The 24,936-nt window shown below is 45.9% G+C and overlaps 1 protein-coding gene across 7 annotated transcripts in view; it reads right to left on the bottom strand.

Annotated features, from left to right (window-relative positions):
* The window catches only part of CEP112 (centrosomal protein 112), a 324,857-nt gene extending 310,988 nt beyond the window's left edge, over positions 1-13,869 (bottom strand). For 6 of the 7 annotated variants that reach the window (XM_055574950.1, XM_055574952.1, XM_055574955.1 and 3 more), the window contains exons 1-3: positions 13,740-13,869; positions 3,959-4,072; positions 1,113-1,303 (exon numbers count right to left, since the gene is read on the bottom strand). In XM_055574950.1, the coding sequence (XP_055430925.1) occupies positions 1,113-1,303; positions 3,959-4,064 (297 nt within the window). In that variant the 5' untranslated portion in view covers positions 4,065-4,072; positions 13,740-13,869. Of the gene's footprint in view, positions 1-1,112; positions 1,304-3,958; positions 4,073-13,052; positions 13,714-13,739 lie in introns of those variants that run through there. The other variant, XM_055574951.1, reaches the window with a different exon arrangement.
* Positions 13,870-24,936: the final 11,067 nt, after the last annotated feature.

Genomic DNA, 24,936 nt, shown 5'->3' with positions numbered 1-24,936 from the left:
GAAGTCACTTCAATGCTTAATCAATTGTGAAGTCAAGTAACTACTACCCCGAAGACTACTGATCTTAAGAAAATGCATGGCCATAGTTTAACTTATAAAGCAGAATCTCATCAGAAAGTCTGGCACTCTACCACGAATAACAGAGATTATTATCTAGTGTGCAGCATGTCTCTTGACTGAACTTTGGTTTAACTGATAAAATAGAGTCAAATCTTAGAATATACTACACAAAACTTCTGCAGGGTTTTTTATGTTTTAATAAATATATATCTATCAGCAACCACCAACACCTACAGATTTCTCAAGTACCCAAACACCACATAAACCAAGACCTATTTCAAGGTTATGAGGCCCAGGACAGTGAATACTCAGCCAAGCACAAGGACAGCTGCCTCTGCGACAAAGCTGACTTCCGATAATGAAATCAAGCACAGAAAGTCACTGCTAAACTCTAACTTATTATTGCCACTTTATTAGATTATAAAAAGCATTAGACGTCATTCAATCCAACCTCTCATATACATTAAGTAAAACATATCTGCAAAAAAAAAAAAAACATATTTGCTGTTCAGTGGCTAAGCTGTGTCTGACTTTGAGACCCCATGTACTGCAGCGCACCAGGCTTCCCTCACATTCACATTCTTAATTCATATTCATTCATAATTCATATTCTGAACTTTGGTCAAATTCATGTTAACATCCAGAAAGCTTCAGAAGCTAGAATTTACTGACATCTATACATTTAGTGTAATCCAGTGACAATTAGTGGGAAATGAAGGCTTGAAAATTAATTTTAATTTTTAAAGAAATATTGCAGAATACTGTGGTGACTAAATCAATTAAGTATAGTCCCCTTAGAGCCCAATCTCTAATTTCCATTCAAGGTGGAAAAAACTGAATCAGGGAGCAAAAAAATTGTTTTAGCTAACACCTATCTAGGACTTGTGACTTAACAAAGGACCCTAGGGTCCTTGTGACCGGGCCCTCGGGCGCCCCCGCCTGGGCATGGGCAGTAAGGCGCTTGGCGTTCACACCTACCATGTAGGAAGCAGGGCCCTCGAGCGCCCCCGTCTGGGCATGGGCAGTAAGGCGCTTGGCACACACACACCTACCATGTAGGAAGGCAGGGCTCTGAGGGTCCCTGGCTCCGGGCGCTGCGTGAACGGGCCCTCCAGCACCCCGCGCCGGAGCATGTGCAGCAGGAGCTTGGCGTACAAGTTGCGGTTCTTCCTGCCCGGGATGCCGGTGCCGGTGCCTGAAGGCTCACATAGCTTTCTGATCCAGAGTGCGCACCGCTGCCGTTCTAGACACACACAGGGGCTGTTAGGCTGCATTTCTCAGAAAACACAACATTCCCTTACAGACCCATAAAACATCTGCTCTAGTCTAGTGCAGGGGCTAGCAGATCTTTTCTGTAAAGCACCAGACAGCGAACATTTCAGTTTTGCAGGCCCAGGTGATCTTCCACACACAGTCTCAAGTTTGCAAGGAATCGCCTGCACCACGCATCCACCAGGGGTCACGCTGTTTTCTAATCAATCTTCACAGAAAAGGCCGCAGGCGGGATGTGGAAAGGGGCTGCAGTCCGCCTCCCCTGGGCTAGTTGACCTTTATCAGTCGATTAGAGTCCCAGGATTACCATCAGATAAATCTCTGAGACAAAAGTGTTGCAGTAAAATCATCTCTAAAATAATTTTAGTTGTGTTGAAAAATCTTTCTGTAATTTTAATTATAAAACCACGAGAGAGAAAATGCAAACTTAAGCATTTTAAACTCAATCTATAATTGAATCACAAATGTTTTATTTATTAAAGCTGATGATTTTCAGGGATTTGTGGATGATTTATTCAGGGTTTTCTTTTAACCTCTCTAAAAATATTTGAGGGTTACTGTATTTACATATAATTTTGAAAAATAATTATCCTTTTAAAAACTACCTTAAAAATGTACCACAGTTTAATCCACATAAAATGGCCTATTGATTGCCTCATCTCACCATGACACAGAATTGTTTTCAGGGCTCACCAAGTCTATTTCAACATTAATCTTTTCTGTCTAACTCAATTTAAGGATTATATATCTAACACAAATCATAAATCTGCTTTAATCTCTTAGTCTCTAAAGGTCATATTCGCTTATTGTTTTACCTACAAAAATCCCTGGGATTGATTTACCACTTTGCTCATGCTGGATTTATCATTCCAGGTATAAGAGTAGTCTCTAAAGAACTTTGTATTTTTAGTTTAGAAAATTATATAATCACAAAACAAACTTCTCGAAACACTGGGTGTGAAAGTGAAAGTGGCCCCGTCATGTACGACTCTTTGCAACCCCGAAGACTGGAGTGGGCAGCCCTTCCCTTCTCCAGCGGATCTTCCCGACCCAGGAACTGAAACGGCGTCTTCTGCGCTGCAGGTTGATTCTTTACCAGCCAAGCTACCAGGGAAGCCCCAATATCAGGTGCACTTTGTGCAAAAAGAAAACAGCAGGTAAAACTGAGCAGCTTAAGCAAACGGCTTTTCAAACTCTGCATTTCTATATGTCCTGGAGCGAACTAAAATCTATTAACATACAATATTCAAATGAACAGAGCTTAGTAGAACCATTTGGCTAATGAAGAAATTCATTACTTAAAATAATGGGGGGAAATGAAGTAGAATTTAGCTATAATGAGATTGAAGTTAGATGAATGGTCAGGTCCTGACAGGGATGTGAGTTTCTGAGCTTTCATTATGAATTAATGGCATAAAAAAGCACCAGGGATGTACCAATATCCACAATGAGTCACAAACCAAAGATTACAATTAATCCCATTCTAGATGCCCCAAATCCCTTTTTAAAAGATGAAATATGAACATAGTTTGACTTGAAGTACATTTATAATGAGAGATTTTAATATACATTTATCCTAATCAGCACGTCTAACACAAGAAGGAAATAACACAGTGAATATCAGAAGAGACCACCAGGTAGAAATACCATTAAATACTAATTCAACTAACTGTGAATGAGCCAGGGGACAGGAAATACTCATTTTAAGAACAGCAGAGGAAGAAAAACGAGGTTACCATCCAAAAAAGCAAGAGAAGAGGCCAGAGGAAGACGTGAAGGGAAGACCGAGCCAACCCCTGGGCTCAGCGGGCTGCAGGCCCTGCCCGCACGGCGGATGCCGCAGGGCGTGAGACGCAAGCACTGCCGCCCCCTCCCCCCTCCCCGGGGTGAAGAGCTGCGCTGACGTGCTCCTCTTGCTGAACGTAACGTTCACTAGGTATCTCAGAGTTAGAGGGAACCTGCACAAAACTCGGGTAAACGCCAGTTTCTTGTCCCCACTCCTAACCCTCCACTCAAAAGCTCCAAAAACAGATTTACTTTTACAGCCAGCCTTACGGCTGCCGCCACTTAGAGAAGCTTTCAAGCTCCTCACAGTCTCCTTGACTGCTCTCTGATAAACCTTACATTATCTGAAAATCTCTGACTTGAGACAAAAACTCTCAAAGGGTAACAGGTTAGGAACTGCAAACAAGACAGCAAGAAAAACCCATTCACACTTGATTTTATTCAGTCAACCAGTAAGCAGGGAAGATAAACACTACTTTCTGCTTTAATAAACAAAAGGGTCAGAGACAGGTGGACAGTAAGCTCCTGAAAGGAACCATTTCCATGGGAGGAGGAAAACATCTCAGCAAAAAACCATTCAGCTAACTTGAAAGATTCATGCACTTTAAGCTCCTGACATGGACGGGTAACATCTTAAGACCTTGCCATGGTTTAATACAACATCATCATCACTGAATTTCCATGTTCCCTCGAACAGCTCAGAGTAAACAATCCTTTATAAGATGAAAATTGTTATTAAACAAATTCAGTTTTCTTTCCATATTGGAAGTTCACTGGTTTGGCTAAATAATACAAAGAAAAAAATTAATGCTAAGAACCTAATTTTCAAACATAATCTTACCTGACCTATGGGGTAATTTTAGAACGAAAGGCTTCATATCTACCACAAAGTGATCAAATTCTGCATCCAGCTTCTCCCATTTTTCTTCTTCACTTCCCATTTCCATAATTCAGCCTGTAAAATATTTAAAATTAAAAAGTCTTTATGCTGAAAACTACATAACTGTTGGAAGAGATCAAATAAAATTCATTAGTATTGAACACCCTCAAATTGATCTACAGATATAATGCAGTTCCACTAAAATTCCCAGCAGTATTCCTTACAGATATACACAAGCTGACTCGAAAATTTACATGGAAAGTTAAAGGAATTAGAATAGCAGAAATAATTCTGAAAAAGAAGAATAAGTTTGGAAGACTCACTTTACCTGATTTTAAGAAACACTATAAACACTACAAACCTGCTGCTGCTGAGTCACTTCAGTCGTGTCCGACTCTGTGCGACCCCATAGACAGCAGCCCACCAGGCTCCCCGTCCCTGGGACTCTCCAGGCAAGAACACTGGAGGGGGTTGCCATTTCCTTCTCCAATGCATGGAAGTGAAACGTGAAAGCGAAGTCGCTCAGTCGTGTTCGACCCTCAGCGACCCCATGGACTGCAGCCTTCCAGGCTCCTCCATCCATGGGATTTTCCAGGCAAGAGTACTGGAGTGGGGTGCCATTGACTACAAACCTAGACAGCTTATTAAAAAGCAGAGACATTATTTTGCCAACAAAGGTCCATCTAGTCAAAGCTATGGTTTTTCCAGTAGTCATGTATGGATGTGAGTTTTGGGCTACAAAGAAAGCTGAGCACCGAAGAACTGAGGCATTTGAACTGTGGTGTTGAAGAAGACTCTTAAGAGTCCCCTGGACTGCAAGGAGATCCAACCAGTCCATCCTAAAGGAAATCAGTCCTGAATATTCATTGGAAGGACTGATGCTGAAGCTGAAACTCCAATACTTTGGCCACCTGATACAAAGAACTGACTCATTAGAAAAGACCTTGATGCTGGGAAAGATTGAGGGCGGGGGGAGAAGGGGACGACAGAGAATGAGATGGTTGGATGGCATCACCAACTCAATGGACATGAGTTTGAATAAACTCCAGGAGTTGGTGATGACCAGGGAGGCCTGGTGTGCTGCAGTCTATGGGGTCACAAAGAGTTGGACATGACTGAGTGACTGAACTGAAAATTAACTCAAAATAAATCATAGACCTAAGTGTAAAATGTAAAACTATAAAACAATAAAACAGGAAAAAAATCTTCATGACTTGAAGTTAGTCAAGGATTTCTCAGATACAACATTAAAAGCACTATCCATAAAAGAAAAAATTGATATATTGGACTTTATAAAAATAAAAAAAAAAACTTCTGTTCTGCAAAGAACTCTGCCAGGAGCTGAAAAGATAAGTTACAGACTGGGAAGAAACACTGCATATATCTCAGAAAGGACCTATATCAAGAATACATAAAGAACTTTTAAAACTAAACCACAAGTAAACAAACAACCCAATAAAAGTAATCAGCAAAAAAATTAGTTCCTTTACAAAAGAAGATGTACAGCTGACACGTAAGAAGGTGAAGAAGATGCTTTACATCACTAATCAGTAGACAGATGCTTATGAGAAGCACATTGAGACATCACTACCCACCTATGAGGACAGCTAAACTTAGAAATGCAAACAATACCAAACCCGGTAAGGGCACAGAAGAACAGAACAACAGAAAAACAGGAACGGAACAACAGAACAACAACAGAACAACAGGAACAGAACAACAGAACAACAGGAACAGAACAACAACAGAAAAACAGGAACAGAACAACAACAACAGGAACAGAACAACAGAAAAACAGAACAGAACAACAGGAACAGAACAACAGGAAGATTCACACATTGCTGGTAGGAATACAAAATGATGCAACCACTCTGGAAAACAGACATTTCTTAGCCAGTTAAGCACACACTTAGCATAGGACTCAAAAATCCTAGTCTTAGGCATTTATCCAAATGAAACGAAATCTATATTCACACAGAAACCTGAATATACTGTTTATAACAGCTTTTTTCTTCTGTAACCACTTTTTTTTTCTTTTGTAACCAATTCCAAACACTGGAATCCAACTAGGTATCCCTCCCCTTGGAAACGGATAAACCAACTGTGGTTCATCCACACAATGAAAAGCAAGGAAAGAAGTGCTGATACACCCGACAACATGGGCGAACCGCAAGTGCGTCAGCCTAAGTCAGAGAAGCCGTTCTCAAAAGGCCACATACTATACAACCATGCAGAAACTCCAGGCACAAAGAAAAAGTACAGGCACACAGGCTCACTCACTGGGTTAGCAACAGGATGGGGCGGGGGGAGGAAATCACACAGGTCCTGGAATTGTTCTACATGCTGTCTGTGCAGGTTATAAGAACCTATTCTATGTATGTGTAAAAATTAATCAAACTGTATACCAAAAAAGTGATTTTTAATGTCCAAAAATGTACAATGTTTCAGTTCAGTTCAGTTGCTCAGTCGTGTCTGACTCTCTGCAACCCCATGAATCACAGCACACCAGGCCTCCATGTCCATCACCAACTCCCGGAGTTCACTCAGACTCACGTCCATCGAGTCAGTGATGCCATCCAGCCATCTCATCCTCTGTCGTCCCCTTCTCCTCCTGCCCCCAATCCCTCCCAGCATCAGAGTATTTTCCAAAGAGTCAACTCTTAGCATGAGGTGGCCAAAGTACTGGAGTTTCAGCTTCAGCATCATTCCTCCCAAAGAAATCCCAGGGCTGATCTCCTTCAGAATGGACTGGTTGGATCTCCTTGCAGTCCAAGGGACTCTCAAGAGTCTTCTCCAACACCACAGTTCAAAAGCATCAATTCTTTGGTGCTCAGCTTTCTTCACAGTCCAACTCACATCCATACATGACCACTGGAAAAACCATAGCCTTGACTAGACGGACCTTTGTTGACAAAGTAATGTCTCCACTTTTCAAGATGCTTATCTAGGTTGGACAAAGCTTTCCTTCCAAGGAGTAGCGTCTTTTAATTTCATGGCTGCAGTCACCATCTGCAGTGATTTTGGAGCCCAAAAAAATAAAGTCTGACACTGTTTCCACTGTTTCCCCATCTATTTGCCATGAGGTGATGGAACCGGATGCCATGATCTTCGTTTTCTGAATGTTGAGCTTTAAGCCAACTTGTTCACTCTCCTCTTTCACATTCATCAAGAGGCTTTTTAGTTCCTCTTCACCTTCTGCCATAAGGGTGGTGTTATCTGCATATCTGAGGTTCTTGATATTTCTCGCGGCAATCTTGATTCCAGCTTGTGTTTCTTCCAGTCCAGCGTTTCTCATGATGTACTCTGCATATAAGTTAAATAAGCAGGGTGATAATATACAACCTTGACGTACTCCTTTTCCTATTTGGAACCAGTCTGTTGTTACATGTCCAGTTATAACTGTTGCTTCCTGACCTGCATACAGATTTCTCAAGAGGCAAGTCAGGTGGTCTGGTATTCCCATCTCTTTCAGAATTTCCCAGTTTATTGTGATCCATACAGTCCTCCCATCAAAAAATTTAAAATACTGGTCCTTGGGTTTCTTCCTAATAAACAGGAAAAGCACTGATTATAAAGGGGTGAACCCCCAAAACCAGAAACATAGGTTTTGACAAGACTCCTTAAGTTAAAAATCTACTTAAGGGTCCACATGTTCCTCTAAGTTCTGAAATGCCTGGGTACTGTCTCTACGTGCTACACGGTCCCCATTTGTCATTTGTTCAAACGACATTTATTCAAATCTGCAAATGACACGTTTGGAGAAAAGCCCTGCTGTGCCTCTCCGCCCCGCCTCCCGTGGCCGCCTCCACGGCAGGGTCGGGCCCTCCGCACAGGGGCTCTGCACGCAGCCGGTCCTGCCGGAGGTGAGCCAGGCTCCCCTCGCTGGGACCAGCACGCGGCTCCCCCCGGCAGCTCTTCCAGCCGCACCCCAAAGCCCCTCGTGAGGCGCCCCTCGGGCCCCCAGCCGCCCTGCCCCCGTGACCGAGGCTCGGCTGGGGGTCCCTCACCATTCCTGCTCTGGGGCAGCGCGGAAGCCGGACCAGGCCGCTGCGGCCTCGCCTCACTTTCCACTCCAGGGCCCACCTCCCGCGTCAGCGGAAGAGTCGGGGCGACGGGCAGAGGCTCCTCCGCAGCCTCCCAGCTCATCTTCCCGAGATGTGTGCCGGCTGCGCGGCGCCCTGACTGTCGCCCACCGTCCTCTCCCTCCCCTGCCGACGACCTCCTCGCTCTGTGGCCTCGACTTCCTCCCAGGACCCAGAAACACCTCCAAACCCGCCTGTGCCCGCCTCACTGCCACGTCCCGAGGACGCCCTCCCGCTTCCCCCTCAGTCCTGCGCCCGGAGCTCAGCCCCTCACCCCCAGCCTCCAGGGCGCGGGCGGCTGCTGGGCCCAGACCCAGTCAGGAGGCCCAGTCAGGCGGCCCAGTGCGGTGCCTTCCGAGCCCGTCCCTCCACAGACAGGCAGGCAGACACACACACACACAGACACACACAGAGACACACAGAGACACACAGACACAGACACACACAAGACACACAGACACAGACACACACACAAGACAGACACACAGACAGGCAAACACACACAGACACACACAGAGAGACACACACACAGACACACAGAAAGACAAAGACACACACAAGACACACAGACAGGCAAACACACACACACAGACACAGACACAAGACAGACACACACACACAGACAGACACACAGACAGGCAAACACACACAGACACACACAGAGACACAGACACAAGACACACACACAAAAACAAAGACACACACAGACACTCAAACACACACACACAGACACACACACAGACACTGACACACACAGACACAGACACAAGGCACACACACACACACACAGATACACACACACAGACACAAAGAGACACAGACACACACAAGACACAAAGACACACACACACAGACACACACACAGAGACACACAGACACAGACACACACACAAGACACACACACACACAGACACACAGGCAAACACACAGACACACAGACACGCAGACAGACACAGGCAAACACACACAGACACACACAGACACTGACACACACACAGACACAAGACACACACAAAAACAAAGACACACACAAACACACACAGAGACACAGACACAGACACAAGATACACACACAAAAACAAAGACACACACAGACACACATACACACACATTCACACAGACACACACACACAGAGACAGACATACAGACATGCACAGACAGACACACACACAGACCAACACACACACACACACACAGAAACACACACAGACACACTCAGACACATACACAAACACAGACACACACACAGAGACACAGAGACACACAGACACACAGAGACACACACAGACACCCATACACACACACACTCACACAGACACATGCACAAACACAGATACACACACACACACTGACACAGAGACACACAGACACACACACAGAGACACACACGCATACACAGACACACACACACACAGACACACACACACAGCCAACCAACCCACGGATGACCACTCCACACACACACACACACACACAGGGCCTAACCAACCACCCCACAGCCTAACACAGACACACACACACAGAAACACACAGACTCAGACACACACAGAGCCTAACCAACCACCCCAAGGATGACCACTCCTACATACAGACACACACAGACACACACACACACATACACAGAGCCTAACCAACCACCCCACGAATGACCACTCCTACACACACACACACACACACACACACACACACACACAGCCTAACCAACCACCCCACGGATGACCACTCCTACACACACACACAAACACACACACACACACAGAGCCTAACAAACCACCCACGGATGACCACTCTCTACACACACACACACACACACACTCTCTCTGCCTCACTAACCGCCCCCCGGATAACCACTCTCTCTCCACACACACACATGCACACGCACTCTGCCTCACTAACCGCCCCCCAGATGCCCTGGCACCACCAGCACTCCCTGCAGGTCCGCACTCGCTCAGGCTTGCTCTCCAGAGGATCACTCCTCCTCACGGGCTGTCCCCCTGCCTGGAGTCAGGAAGTGCAGCTCAAGCGCCCATCTGAGACTTGCCCCGCGTGGCCCAGACTCTTCGCTCCATCCGAGTGTGCATGGTCACAGCTGTGGGGCAGCGTTTATCGTGCTTTTACTCTTTCTTCACACAACTGCACACTGTTCACACGTCTCCCACCATCTGTGAGATACTCCCAGAAGGCAGGGACCGTGTCTGACGCATCTCAGTAGGTGCCCAGTACACCACGTGGCATGTGACAGAAGCTGAAGAAATGGACATCCCACTTCCACGGGACAAACACAGGCAGACCTCAGAGGCACCGCAGGCTCAGTTCCAGACCACAGCAACGAGGCACACGCCACAGCGAGGCGAGTCGCCCGAACACAGGGCTTCCCAGTGCATAAAAGAAGGACTGGAATGGCTACGGGATTCTTCAGGCACAAAACCTGGAGTAGGCTGCCATTCCCTTCTTCAGGGGATCTTCTTGACCCACGGATGGACCCCAGGTCTCCTGCATGGCAGGTGGATACTTTACCATCTGAGTCACCAGGGACGCTCCCTCATATGAAAGGTATGTTTACACTATGCTGTCGTCTAGTGCGTGTTCAACAGCATTATGCTAAAAAAGTACATACCTTAATTTTAAAAATACTTTACTGCTAAAAAACAAAATAAAAAAAACCACTATCCATCATTCATAATCATTTTTGGGAGGGTTTCAAATGTTCTGGGAATTACCAAACTGTGACCCAGAGACACGACGTGAGCAGAACAGATGCTGTTGGCGAGTGGTGGACTCGTTCCAGGCAGGGCTGCCACAAACTTTCAATTTGTTAGAAACATAGTATCTATGAAGCAGAATAAAGCAAAGTGCCATAAAACAAGATATGTCTGTGGTGGGTTTTGTTTTTTTTTTTTTTTGTTCCAAGTACCAAATGGATCTTCTAGAATAGAAATACTATTGCCCTTAATTCTGTTAACCAAAACTGGTCATGGTACCTTCTGCATTACAGTAAAAGTAACATATTTTTGAATTCAAGACTTGGTTAACATAAATTTTGTTTTATTTAATCATGTTTAATGATTAGTTAGGGCTTCCCAGGTGGTGCAGTGGTAAAGAATTCTACTGTCAACGCAGGAGACACAAGAAGACATAGTTCAATCCCTGGGTCAGGAAGATCCCCTGGAGGAGGAAATGGCAACCCACTCCAGTACTTCTGCCTGGGAAATCCCATGGACAGAGGAGCCTAGTGGGCCACAGTCCATGCGGTTGCAGAGAGTCAGACACAACTTAGTGACTAAATAAAAACAATGATTGGTTAGTTGGCCTGGGGTCATTTGGCTGGTTAGTTTTGTTTACATTCCTACAATAATTAGCTGCATAATTTACACAACTCCATCAGTAACAGAAAGTATCAACAGAAAGCTGGTAACAAGATACCACTGCCAGATGTTATATTACTATCATTAAGCTGAAAAGCAATTAATCAAATGGATAAACAAACAAATGGAAACACAGAAACCCAGAGTGTTAAGCACAGCTCTGACCTGAAGGGTACTTCCAGGCTTAAACAGTTCACCCTGCCCACATACTCAAACATATGCCTGGGAGAGTCCATCAGTTCAGTTCAGTTGCTCAGTTGTGTCAGACTCTTTGTGACCCCATGGACTGCAGCACGCCAGGCCTCCCTGTCCATCACTAACTCCCAGATTTTACCCAAACTCACGTCCATTGAGTCGATGATGCGACATCCAACCATCTCATCCTCTGTCGTCCCTTTCTCCTCCCGCCTTCAATCTTTCCCAGCATCAGGGTCTTTAGCTACCACTAAAACAAAGATTCCTTATAATCACCAATTCTCGTTCAATCCTTTGACATAAGCAGGGGATGTTAAAGTTCAGTGTTAGAGGAAATGAAAACTCAACAGTAAAAAGACTCACTTAGTCATGAAATTAAGCATAAAGCTCAGATTCAAACTCTGAAACCATCAGCTCTCAGATTCATTATATCTGTTGGCCATTCAAATATAAATCAGCAATACCTCCAAGAAGTATTTTGGAAAGTAGACAGGCAATCAAATTGCTATAATAATACGCAATACTGGAGTATACATTTTTTAAAAAGCACAGTAGAGAGGGACTTCCCTGATGGTCCAGTGGCTAAGATGCTGAGGTCCCAATGCAGGAGGCCCAGGTTCCACTCCTAGCCTGGGAACTAGATCCCACATGCCTCTACTAAAGATCCCGCATGCAGCAACCAAGGACCCAGTGCAGCCAAATAAGTATCTTTTTAAAAAGCACAATAAAGAATCAGTGATATTTGGTCAATGCTAAAACTCAGCTTTTTCTTATCCCTTATTTATTCTCCAACAAAATGAAAACAAAATTAAGTTATTGGTTCAAATAATCAAAGAATTTTTGCTTCAAACCTTTAAGGAATTACCTCTTACAGGTAGGTTATATCTACTTAATCCCAGCTAATCAAAAAGTTTTATTATGTATGGCTTATTAGAATTGCAGATTTAAATTATTAGAATTTAAAAAATAAGTAAAGCTATGTCTTTGAGTTAGATTTAAAATACTTAGAATGTGCTTACCAATCACATAAAAAGAAATAAACTGGATGATTCTTGCTTATAGCTCTAATATATTTAGCTCATGGTCTTTTTTTATACCTGTGTCTCTGCTGACAGCTAGGAAATGGGCTAAGATGTGGTTCTGAGGGTGCTCAGCGGTCCTAGAAAAGCACGGGGAAGCCGCATACATTCTAGGTCCTGGGGAAACGCGGCCACACCCCCAAAGAGAGACACCGCTCACACAGGTCACGCCCCAGGCCACGCGAAATAAACACACTCCTCCAAGTCGCCTAAAATCAATTCTGCTCAATCAAATCGTACTTGAAGTGGATGGCGGGTCATTAAACAAAACCTGAAACCCGTTTACAGGTGCCTGTTTCACCAGCTCGCACCTCCGGGTGTTTGGATAGTTACCAGGCACTGACCGCGCTTCCCACGACCTGTGGGCATCGCCTCGGAGACCAGGGACGCCGGCGCCGGCGGCCAGGGAGCTAGGGACCGCCCCCCGCCGCACCCTGACCCCCACGGGGCGGCTGGAGTCCCTGCGTCCGGCTTCTCCACAAGGATCAGCGGGCAGGCCGCGCGCAGGGTCCGCAATCGTCCCGGGGACGCTGGAGTCGGGCCTGGGTCCGCCCTGCGGGCCGGGGGCGCGGGGGCCTCCCAGGGCCCGCTCCCAGAGCGCCCAGGACCCCCGCCCGGATGCGGAGGGAGTGCTCCCGCCCGGAGAGGACCTGGGGAGAAGGGAGGGAGGTCAGAACGGGGGGCGCGCGGGGACCCCGGGAGAGGGGGGTCGACCCGGCCCAGACCCCGCGGCCGCGCGCCGACGTCTGCTCACAGGCGCCGTCCCGTCGGGAGCCGGGGCCCAGCGTGCTGACCCGCCCCGCCTGCCCCCAACTTTGTCAGAAGCCCCGGCCCGCGCCGCCCGGACCCCCTCTCCACACGCGGAGCCGCGGCCGCCGCGCCCCGACACCGCAGCGGCGCGCGCCAGGGGCCTGGACGGCGGCTGGCCCGGGGCGACCCCTTCCCGCACAAAATTCCACCGGGAACCCGCGCGTGGGGGCCCGGGAAGGGATTCGAGAAAACCAGAACTGGCGCCCCTACGTGCAAGCTTTCCGACCGGCCGCCGCCGCCGCCGCCGCCACCGCCACAAAACGGTTTCAAACCCTTGCGGGCGTCGAGGTCGCCGCCCGCGGTGCAGGCCCGGGCGGGGTCCGCGGGGCGGGGGCGCCCCGTCGCAGGCCACACCCCTTCCCGACGCTGCCATGGCGACGCCCGGGCCTCGGCAGCCCTGCCAGGCAGGCCGGGGTCGGGGACTTCCGCACTCGAGTTTCCCCGCCTCCCTACGCTGGGTGGCGTTGTCATGACGACGTCCGGTTCTCTGCGCAGCCTCTAGGCTCGCTTTCCAGCCTGGCGGCCCCTAGACCAATCCCTGGCCGACACTCCCAGGATGACCAGACCGCTGTGGGGACACTGCTGCCCTCGGGTATCCCGCTCAGATAGGAGCCTGTCAACACTTTAGGGGCTGTAGAGAAAGAACAGATAAAGAGCAAAGAAAATGGGGTGCCAGGAGGATACTCACAGAGGGGTGTGCCCGTTATTAGGACAGATGACACTGAATGAGTCTAAAGAAGTGATCTCACAACTCAGAGGCGAATAGCGTTGAATTAGACAAGAAAATGAACATTATATATATATTTTTTTGATTCAGAACTATCCAAGATCTGAAAGAACGTACCCCAAATTCTGAAGACGCTGAAATAAAATGAAAAGACTGTGTTTACCAATTCTGTGCAGAACAGCAAGATCAAGTGGAAAATTTATTTCTGCTGCTCCAAGAAGTCTCTTCCACCTCAGAGCGATCTCCATGTTTGCATTGCTATGTTGTGGTTTTCTTTGGTCTTCTATTACATTTCTAGAAAAGCTCTGAACTATATATATATATATATTTTAAAATATCGAGCAGAAACAAAATTTAAATTGTAAAAACACTCATTTAAAAGAAATTCCGTTTACCACTGTTTTTCATGTAATTTCACAACAGGATTCCTTCTGCAGTATCTTTGCAATACATACAGTGTGATGCCAAATCTAACGTAAACACAGCTTGAAGCATCTTTTCAATTTTCCATAAAGAAAATAGAAGATTCATTCATTTGTAACTAGTTTCTTTCAAGCTTCCAGAGGGAAATCATACTCTTTCCAAGATGCTTTTTTCAAACCCTCCACTGCAAGTAGCATTTCAGTCTATACCAATAAATGAATTACTAATAAACTCACAGAAAATGAATTACAAAATAGTTTACAAGCCATTCTACTAACTTACATACTTACCATACAGAGAGATGTAAGCATGTGAATCAATGATTCTCTACATAATGAAATTAAAGATGATTCAACTCTTGTCAATTTTACTTCCTAAATACCCTCAAATCTCTCCAAAAATAGCCTTCATTTTGGAAAACATTGACTTAGACATAAAACTACAGAATTCACCATCTTCTTCTCCTCTCTAATGTTCTGAAATCGAGGTTTCAAAAGCTTCCATGTGAAGTTATCCAACAATTTGAGGTACTGTGACTAATGAACACATTGCAAAGCAAACATGAGACACAAAGCAAATATCAGTGACTTTGGATCACTGTTGCGGATTATTTCCACTTACTATCAAGAATAATCAAGAGTCAGTGGAAACAGTGTCAGAGTTTATTTTTCTGGGCTCCAAAATCACTGCAGATGGTGGTTGCAGCCATGAAATTAAAAGATGCTTACTCCTTGGAAGGAAAGTTATGACCAACTTAGACAGCATATTAAAAAGCAGAGACATTACTTTGTCAACAAAGGTCCATCTAGTCAAGGCTATGGTTTTTCCAGTGGTCATGTATGGATGTGAGAGTTGGACTGTGAAGAAAGCTGAGTGCCAAAGAATTGATGCTTTTGAACTGTGGTGTTGGAGAAGACTCTTGAGAGTCCCTTGGACTGCAAGGAGATCCAACCAGTCCATCCTAAAGGAGATCCAACCAGTCCATCCTAAAGGAGATCAGTCCTGGGTGTTCATTGGAAGGACTGATGTTGAAGCTGAAACTCCAATACTTTGGCCACCTGATGTGAAGAGCTGACTCATTTGAAATGACCCTGATGCTGGGAAAGATTGAGGGCAGGAGTATAAGGGGATGACAGAGGATGAGTTGGTTGGATAGCATCACCGACTCAATGGACATGGGATTGGGTGGACTGCGGGAGTTGGTGATGGACAGGGAGGCCTGGTGTGCTGCGGTTCATGGGGTCGCAAAGAGTCAGACACGACTGAGCGGCTGAACTGAACTGAACTATAAAGAGAAACAAAATGTTTCTTCACAAGCTAAGATTTTGGAGGTTTTGTTTTTAAAGGTTTTTTTTTTTAATTGGGCCACTTTTAAAGTCTTTATTGAATTTGTTCAATCAATGTTGCTTCTGTTTATGTTTTGGTTTTTAGGTCATGAGGCATACGGGCTCTTAGGCTCTTAGTCTTTAAGCTCCCCAGCCAGGGATTGAACCCACACGTTGTGCTTTGTAAGGCAAAGTCTTAACCACTGGACCTCAAGGAAAGTCCTCCATAAGATGAGATTTTTGAATTGAGTGTTTTTTCAGGTTATAAAAGTTTTGTTGATACTATATGGAAATTGAAAAGGTTTAACAAAGAATATAAAAATTACATGTAATTCTACCATTAATGAATAGCCACTGTTAACAATAGTAAATATGTTCTCAAATCTTACACATATATAGTCATTTTAATATCTACTTATTTTTGCTTTGGACATGACTGAGCGACTTCACTTTCACTTTCCACTTTGATGCATTGGAGAAGGAAATGGCAACCCACCCCAGTGTTCTTGGACAGAGAAGCCTGGTAGGCTGCAGTCCATGGGGTTGCACAGAGTTGGACACGACTGAAGTGACTTAGTAGTAGTAGTAGTATTTTTGCTTCATTTGGATATAACATAATTTACTTATTTTCAGTGATTGGATATATAAATTATTAGCAATTTTTGACTCCTACAAGTAATACTGTAATAAATGTCTCTTAATATATACATCTTGGTTGAAGTTTCAGCTATCTTCATAAAAGACATTCCTATGGGCATAAAAGAAATTAAAGTTCTTGATCAGTACTGCCTAATTGCTTCCTGGAAGTGTTTGGCAAATTTGCAGTTCCACTCAACAGTTCCTGAGAGTGGTTGTTTCACATTAACAATTTTTCTAATCTGTGATAATTGTGTGTATAAAAATAGCATCTGTTTAATTTGCATTTTCCACTTTAGAACAGCTGAAATATTTAAGCATCTCTATTAGTCCTTTTTAAAAATTCTTCTACAAAATACCTCTCTAGTCCTTTGCCCATTTTGAGGAGGAGTTTCACATGATACCTGTATCTTCAATATTTTAATTTATTGTTTAAATCCCAGCAAATGGCTCTATACACAGTATTATTGTGTAAGTTGTTATCCTAAATAACCAAATTTTAGTCAGTGATTCACCATTTTGCGTTAAGATCCTCTCTATCATTAGATTGAAATACATGAATGACTCAGACATCTAAATGGAAAGCAATTTAGATAAATATCAAGAAAGAGCATTATTATTATTATGTCAAGACATGGCGCAATGGTAAAGAATCCGCCTGCTAATGCAGGAGACCCAGGAGACACAGAAAGACCCCCCTGGAGGAGGAGATGGCAACCCATTCCAGTATTCTTGCCTGGGAAATCCCTTGGACAGAGGAGCCTGGCGGGCTACAGTCCATGGGGTCTGAAAAAATTGGACCTGACTGAGTGACTGAGCACACCAGCATGAAAGATATTAGTGGTACATATCAGAATAATCCTGTGGCCAGTAAAGTCCTTAAATTGGATAGGAAATGGTTCAGAACTTTCTATTTATAGATCACAGAACTATAAATTAAACCACAAATAGATGTAAAGAGAGTAGAAACCAAGAATAGTGGGGAGTATTTTCTTTTCATCACTACCAGAAAACAGAGTTACAACCTGTAACTCAACGATTCTGGATGCCTTTCTTTTGCCAGGAGTAAGGTGAAGTCATTGTTCCATCCCCTCCTCCGTGGCCTGGTCTCCATGCCTTCCTGGGCCACCCGTGGGTGTCAGCGGCTATGAGCAGAAATAAACCGGCTATTCTCTCCCCACCCCCGTCTTTCAATAATACAAACAGTCCCCCACTTACGATGGCCCTAACTTGCATGATGGTGTGCAAACCATACAGATGTAGTAGAAACCAAACCTTGAATGTTGACTTTGGATATTTTCTCAGCTAGTGATAGGAAGCGAGATGCTCTCTCCTGATGCTGGCCCTGGGGCAGCCATGGCTCCCAGAAAACCATGTGATCAGGAGGATAAATTACCCGTAAGTTTCCAGCCATTCTGCTTTCCACTTTCAGTATGGTACTCAATAAATTTGGTTGTTGTTTCATTGACAGTCCCGTCCAACTCTTTGCAGCCCCATGCACTATAGCCCGCCAGGCTCCTCTGTCCATGCAGTTTCCTTAAGCACGGACACTGGAGTGGTCCTTCTCCGGGGGATCTTCCTGACCCACAGAACAAACCCATGTCTCCTGCATCGGCAGGTGGATTCTTTACCACTGAGCAACCTAGGAAGTCCACTCCATAAATTGCATGAGATATTTGACATTGTATTATAAGATAAGCTTTATGATAGATGATTTTGGCCAACTGTAAGAAAGAAAGATAGTGCTAAGTCGTGTCCGACTCTTGCAACCCCATGGACTGTAGCCCGCCAGGCTCCTCTGTCCATGGGACTTCCCAGGCAAGAATACTGGAATGGGTTGCCATTTCCCTCTCCAGGGGAAATTTCCAACCCAGGAATTGAACCCATGTCTCCCGCATTGCGGACAGATGCTTTACCGACTGAACTGTAGGCTAATGTAATCGTTCTGAGCACGTTTAAAGTCGGCTAGGCTAAGCTATGATAAGCAGTAGGTTGGGTGTTTAAATGTATTTTCAACTTCCGATATATCCAATGTACAATGCTTTTATCCAGGAGGTAACCCCATTGGGTTGGGAAGATCCCCTGGAAGAGGAAATGGCAACCCACTCCAGTATTCTTGCCTGAAAATCCCACAGACAGAGGAGCCTGGCGGGCTACAGTCCATGGGTTGCAAAGAGTCAGACACGACAACTGACCCACACACATGCAAAGCCCGGTTGGAAGCCGAGGAAGACGCGTGGACACGTGCTCTAGCCCGCACTCACTCGACCAGCAACCACCCCTAGGGCACCTCCCAGCCTCGCCTATTCCAAAATATCCCCACCGCTGTTTCAGCACTCCTCCCTAGGCTGGAAAATTGCAGCTTTGGGATTCAGTTATTTCCAGGAAACCACTGGCAAATGCATGGCTCAACCAGCAGTGTGAGCAAGGGAGAAAAGGCCCAGTGCGGAAGCGTGGCCGTCTAGCTCCGCCACTTGCGTAAGCCTGTGGCAGAACTCCGTGAGCTTCCGCTTCTTTACCTTCCTAACGGGGTGCTTGGGAAGATGGACTTCACACGGGTGAGATACGCGGGGCGTTTTGCCCTGTGCCTGACCCGGGAAACGTCGATCTTTTCTTTCAGAACTCGTGTACTTTCAGAAGTGGCGGACATCACTAGGAGGCAGCATCAGCACAGAAAGAACTAGGTGTGCCACACACACACACACACACGTGCACACACACACACGCACGCACACACACACGCACGCATGCATGCACACACACATGCGCACACACGCACACACATGCGCATGTGCACACACACGCACACGCGCGCACTCACATGCACACACACGCGCACGCACACACGCGCGTGCACACACACACACACGCACACACATACATCATGTACACACATACATCACACTCACCGGCATGCACATATACACATGCTCATGAAGAACACACAAACAACATACACACACACACACACACCAACCACACACTCACACATGCAGACATATACTCACACCCATATGCACACACTCCAAGCTTTTTTCTTCCTTGCTTGCTTTCTATTTTCTCTTTCTTTTAAATCTTTTATTTCCGTGTAAGGCAGGGAATGACCTTCAGGCTAGTAGCCAGGAAACGTTACCGATGAACACTTGTTATTGAGCTTGGGGGACTCAGAAATGAGAACCTACATATTGAAAGATTGTTCAATGTCTTAGAAATAAGAGAGTTCATTTTCCATAACTCCTTGCATAAATATGTTATCACAGGAAACAAGAGTAAAGACCTGGATCCCTTTGCATTTAGAAGTCCCCCTGCCATACTGGAAGAGAGGTGGTCATTGGGAAGCACACGAGGGGGCCTGCTGGCCACAGAACAAGTTCTTGTGGGCCTCGAGCGCTCGAGGGGTGCAGTGGGTCTGCAGTCGCTGGTTATGCGACATCACCTGCGATGGAAAAGGCCACATTCGGCCGTGTTAAAATGGAGGACCAGCCATCTGCGGTTATGGTTCACTCTGCCTGTACCAGGCTGCCTGTGTGCGGAGAACAGTGTTGTTTTCTGGACTCTGAGCCAGCAGACGAAGACACTGGACTGAGTGGGGAGCGCACAGCTGAATTCTGATGACGGGCAGCCTGGTGATCTAAGAATTTCAGAGGAAAAACATTTTGAATAGAGAGTGCCCTTACGGAGCTAAATGGACCACATAATCACTAGGTGGACCAGGTAATCACCAAGTGGACCACTAATCACCAAGTGGACCACGTAATCACTAAGCTGCAACTGGGCAGCTCCACTGATAGGCTCTGCTAATCCAAATTGCCTCTTCAGACTGAAAAAGAGCAGATTTTTCTTTCTGTAAAAATATCATTAAGTTAGAGGAATCAGTACTATGGCCTAAGCTCTAAAGTCTACTCTGAATAGTTTTCAAGGACTCAAGCCTACCCAGTGGCCTGAAATGCCTTCCAGTGAAAAAGATTATGCAAAAAGCCATCCACAGCAAACTTGCCATATTCAGGAGGTTTTTTTTTTTTAATCAAATAGTCTATTAGAAGTTCAACCTGGAGATTCCTTACAAAAAGTTTCAGCAAGACAGATTTGAAAGAACCTATACGGTCAGATAAATACCCAGCAGGGAATTGTGGCATCGTATGGTAGTTCTGTTTTGTTTTTTAAGGAACCTCTATACTGTTCTCCACAGTGGCGTCACAAGTTCACATTCCCAGCGGGAGAGGAGGAGGGCTCCCTGTGCTCGCAGCCTCTCCGTTCTTGTCGTTTGTGGTCTCTTTGATGCTGACCACTCTGACAGGTGTGAGCTGGTGTCGCATTGTGGTTTTAATTTGCATTTCTCTGAGAATTAATGATGTGGAGCATCTTTTCGCATGCCCATTGTATATCTTCTTTGGAAAAATGTCTATTCAGGCCTTTTGCCTTTTTTTAAACTGGGTTGTTTTGTTTGTTTCAATGTTGAGTTGCCTGAGCTATTTATATACTTTGGCTATTAAACTCTTCAGTTCAGTCGCTCAGTCGTGTCCGACTCTTTGTGATCCCATGGACTGCAGCATGCCAGGCTTCCCTGTCCATCACCAACTCCCGGAGCTTACTCAAACTCATGTCCATCGAGTCGGTGATGCCATCCAAGCATCTCATCCTCTGTTGTCCCCTTCTCCTCCTGCCTGCAATCTTTCCCAGCATCAGGGTCTTTTCAAATGAGTCAGTTCTTCACACCAGGTGGCCAAAGTATTGGAGCTTCAGCATCTTATTAAACTGATATATGACTCTCATCAGTCATATAATTAGCAAATATTTTCTCCTATTCAGTGGGTTGTCTTTTTGATTTATCAGTGGTTTCCTTTACTGTGTAAAAAATTTTAAGTGTAAATACTTTTCATTTGTTTATTTTTGTTTAATTTCCTTTGCTTTAAGACACAGATCCAAGAAAATATTGCTATGATTTACATCATAGGGTGTTCTGCCTACGTTTTCTTCACTAATTGGAAGAGATACATGCATCCCAATGTTGATAGCATCACTACTTACAATAGCCAAGACATGGAAGCAACTTAGGTGTCCATCAAAAGATGAATGCATTAAGAAGATGTGGTATATAAAGGGACACTGAATATATATATGCACATATATATACAATAATCGGGCTCTGCAAGCGGTGAGTCATGAAAAACTGCCTGCCAATAAGAGTCACAAGTTTGATTCCCAGGTCAGGAAGATCCCCTGGAGGAGGAAATGGTAATCCACTCCAGTATTCTTGCCTAGGAAATCCCATGGACAGAAGAGCTTGGTGGGCTACAGTCCATGGGGTCCCAGAAGAGTTGGACACAGCTGAACGACTAAACGGCAACAACAATGGGACTTGGAGATTTTGAAGGACAATCTGGGAAGAGCCACACAGGCTTCTGTAAAGGGAAGAGGTGCAGAAGAGCATCTTGGTGAAGGGATCAGACGCGCGCCAGGGGAAGGCAACTGAGCCCTGAGGACCAAGCATCCGTGAGAAGAGGCTTCTGGAGGAGACCAAGGTAAAGAGTTGTGATGGGTGTACAATGTGGAGCCGGCAAAGACCAACAGCTCCTTCTGGGACTTTTATAAAAACAAGGGATACAGATGAGAAATGGAGTCTTTTCTGCCACCATAATAAATAAGGATGTCACAGCCGGCAGCGATCTGGCCCTCCACGTATGAGTTTCTGATCCCTCAGGGCGCCCGGAGGAAAACGGTACTTGCGGTCCACACCGTGAGGCCGCAGCTACCCCGTGGGTGAGCGCTGAGGACTCAGGAGCCTGCCCAGGGGCGCTGAGGACTCAGGAGCCTGCCCAGAGGCGGTGAGGACTCAGGAGCCTGCCCAGGGGCGCTGAGGACTCAGGAGCCTGCCCGGAGGCGGTGAGGACTCAGGAGCCTGCCCAGAGGCGGTGAGGACTCAGGAGCTTGCCCAGAGGGCCGAGCTGCGCACAGAAGCAGCGACTTCAAGGAGTCCAGACGCCTGCATCTCCCTGTACCCAGAAAAGCAGCAGTTCCTCACCTTGAGATATCTGCTGCTGCTGCTGCTAAGTCGCTTCAGTCGTGTCCGGCTCTGTGCGGCCCCACAGACGGCAACCCACCAGGCTCTGCCGTCCCTGAGATTCTCCAGGCAAGAACACTGGAGTGGGTTGCCATTTCCTTCTCCAATGCATGAAAGTGAAAAAATAGTGAGGTCACTCAGTCGTGTCCAACTCCTAGCGACCCCATGGACTGCAGCCCACGAGGCTCCTCCGTCCATGGGATTTTCCAGACAAGAGTCTTCGAGTGGGTTGCCATTGCCTTCTCCGCTTGAGATATCTGGCTTTCTTTAATTCACAAAAACACGTTTGACGTCCACTTGCGGCAAACTTCTGTATAACCTGACTCCCCTCCCACCTCCTCAGAGCAGTTCTCTCAGTCACTTGAGATGCTTCAAGTCTCCAGGACTTGAAGTCCTAAAAATTCCCACCAAATAAAACATAACTCTCAACTTTAGGTTGTGCCTATTTTAAGTTGACACAGCTGGAGAGCAGTAGCTGGAAAATGTTGTGAGGTAACAGCAAGGTTTTCTTTTTTAAGTGATGATGTTATTGGAAAAGACTCTGAAGTTGGGAAAGATTGAGGGGAGGAGGAGAAGGGGGCGACAGAGGATGAGATGGTTGGATGGTGTCATGGACTCAAAGGACATGAGTTTGAGCAAACTCTGGGACAGAGTGGTGACAGAGGAGCCTGGTGTGTTGCAGTCCATGGGGTCACAAAGAGTTGGATAAGAGCGACTCAACAACATTATTGTATATTTGTGTAGAACTGCTCCAATAGAAAGGGGGAAGAAATGGAAGATCATTCATCACAGGAGCAAAATTCTTAACTAAGAAGACAGAAGATGGGGTCCCGGGCATGAGGTTTGCCCTTAGACGGGATCTCAGAGTAAGGAGAAAGAGCGCAGAGAACTTGGTACAGACTGCTGAGGTGACAGACTTGGTTGGGCAAAGACTGAAAAGGGTCTTTCCTATTTTCTTGGTGAAATAAGAGCGGGATGTTGTCTGAGAGGGATGGAGGGTGGCTTGAGCAGGGCTGAGAAGACACACAGCCGTGTCGGGGAGGCGGGGCGAGAACCGACTAGAGAAATGCGGCAGAATTGCCGGGCACAGCTGAGCTCGTGTGACGTTCATGTTCATGGATCAAAGCGGGACCTAAGAGCATAATTGTGAGGTTCCTTTTTTTCCAGCAACGTTCAGCTGCTCTGGTGCAGGCATAGGAAACACAGGTAGAGCCTGGGGTGTGGTTTGCCAGCACCTCCTACGGAAGGAGAAAGGGGCGAGGAAGTTAAATATAGAGAAAGGAGCAACATCAGCGATGGGTCAGAGGCATGTTGGTGGACAAGGAGGGATTTATAGGCATTATGTAAACCAAGCTATCCCAGTCCAGACCCAGTTCTACTGGCCTGAAGGGCTATGCACTTTGTTTATCCTTTACAGTGATACTTCTCAAAAAGGCAGATTATCTGGGGACTTGGTTACAAATGCATATTTGGGGGCCAACCTCAGAAATTCCAGTACATAGCATTTTTTCCTTTGTGATTATTACCAGGCGATACTGATGCTGGGGTCTATGGACTATTCTAAGAAAATAATTGCATTGCAGGTGTTTTGAGTGAAAGCACTTAAAAGTAGAGTTAGGGAGAGGGGAACTGGGTAACCGGGTAGTTATTTACACTTTCCATTTCACAGCTGTGCGAGAGCAATGTTCCAAATATTTGGGTTTCTTAATTTGGCCACCAGATGCAAAGAGCTGACTCATTTGAAAAGATCCTGATGTTGGGAAAGATTGAGGTCAGGAGGAGAAGGGGATGACAGAGGATGAGATGGTTGGATGGCATCACCGACTCAATGGACATGAGTTTGAGTAAACTCCAGGAGTTAGTGATGGACAGGGAGGCCTGGTGTGCTGCAGTCCACGAAATTGCAAAGAGTCAGACACAACTGAGCGACTGAACTGAACTGAACTGATGTGACGAGCCAACTCACTGGAAAAGACTGATGCTGGGGAAGATCGAGGGCAAGAGGAGAAGGGTGCGGCAGAGGATGAGATGGTTGGATAGTATCATGACTCAGTGCACATGAATTTGAGCAAACTCTGGGATACAGTGAAGGACAGGGGAGCCTGGCATGCTGCAGTTCAAGGGGTCACAAAGAGTTGGACATAACTTAGCAACTGAACAACAGCAAGCAAAAAAACAGATAACTAAAAGTAAGCTACCATGCGGCGTGACACTGCAATGGCTGACACGGTAAAT

Source organism: Bubalus kerabau, chromosome 4 (genome assembly GCF_029407905.1).
Source record: "Bubalus kerabau isolate K-KA32 ecotype Philippines breed swamp buffalo chromosome 4, PCC_UOA_SB_1v2, whole genome shotgun sequence".
In the NCBI taxonomy this organism is placed as follows: domain Eukaryota; kingdom Metazoa; phylum Chordata; class Mammalia; order Artiodactyla; family Bovidae; genus Bubalus; species Bubalus kerabau.
Note: the sequence above shows the minus strand (reverse complement) of the source record. Positions and strands in the feature narration are given on the sequence as shown.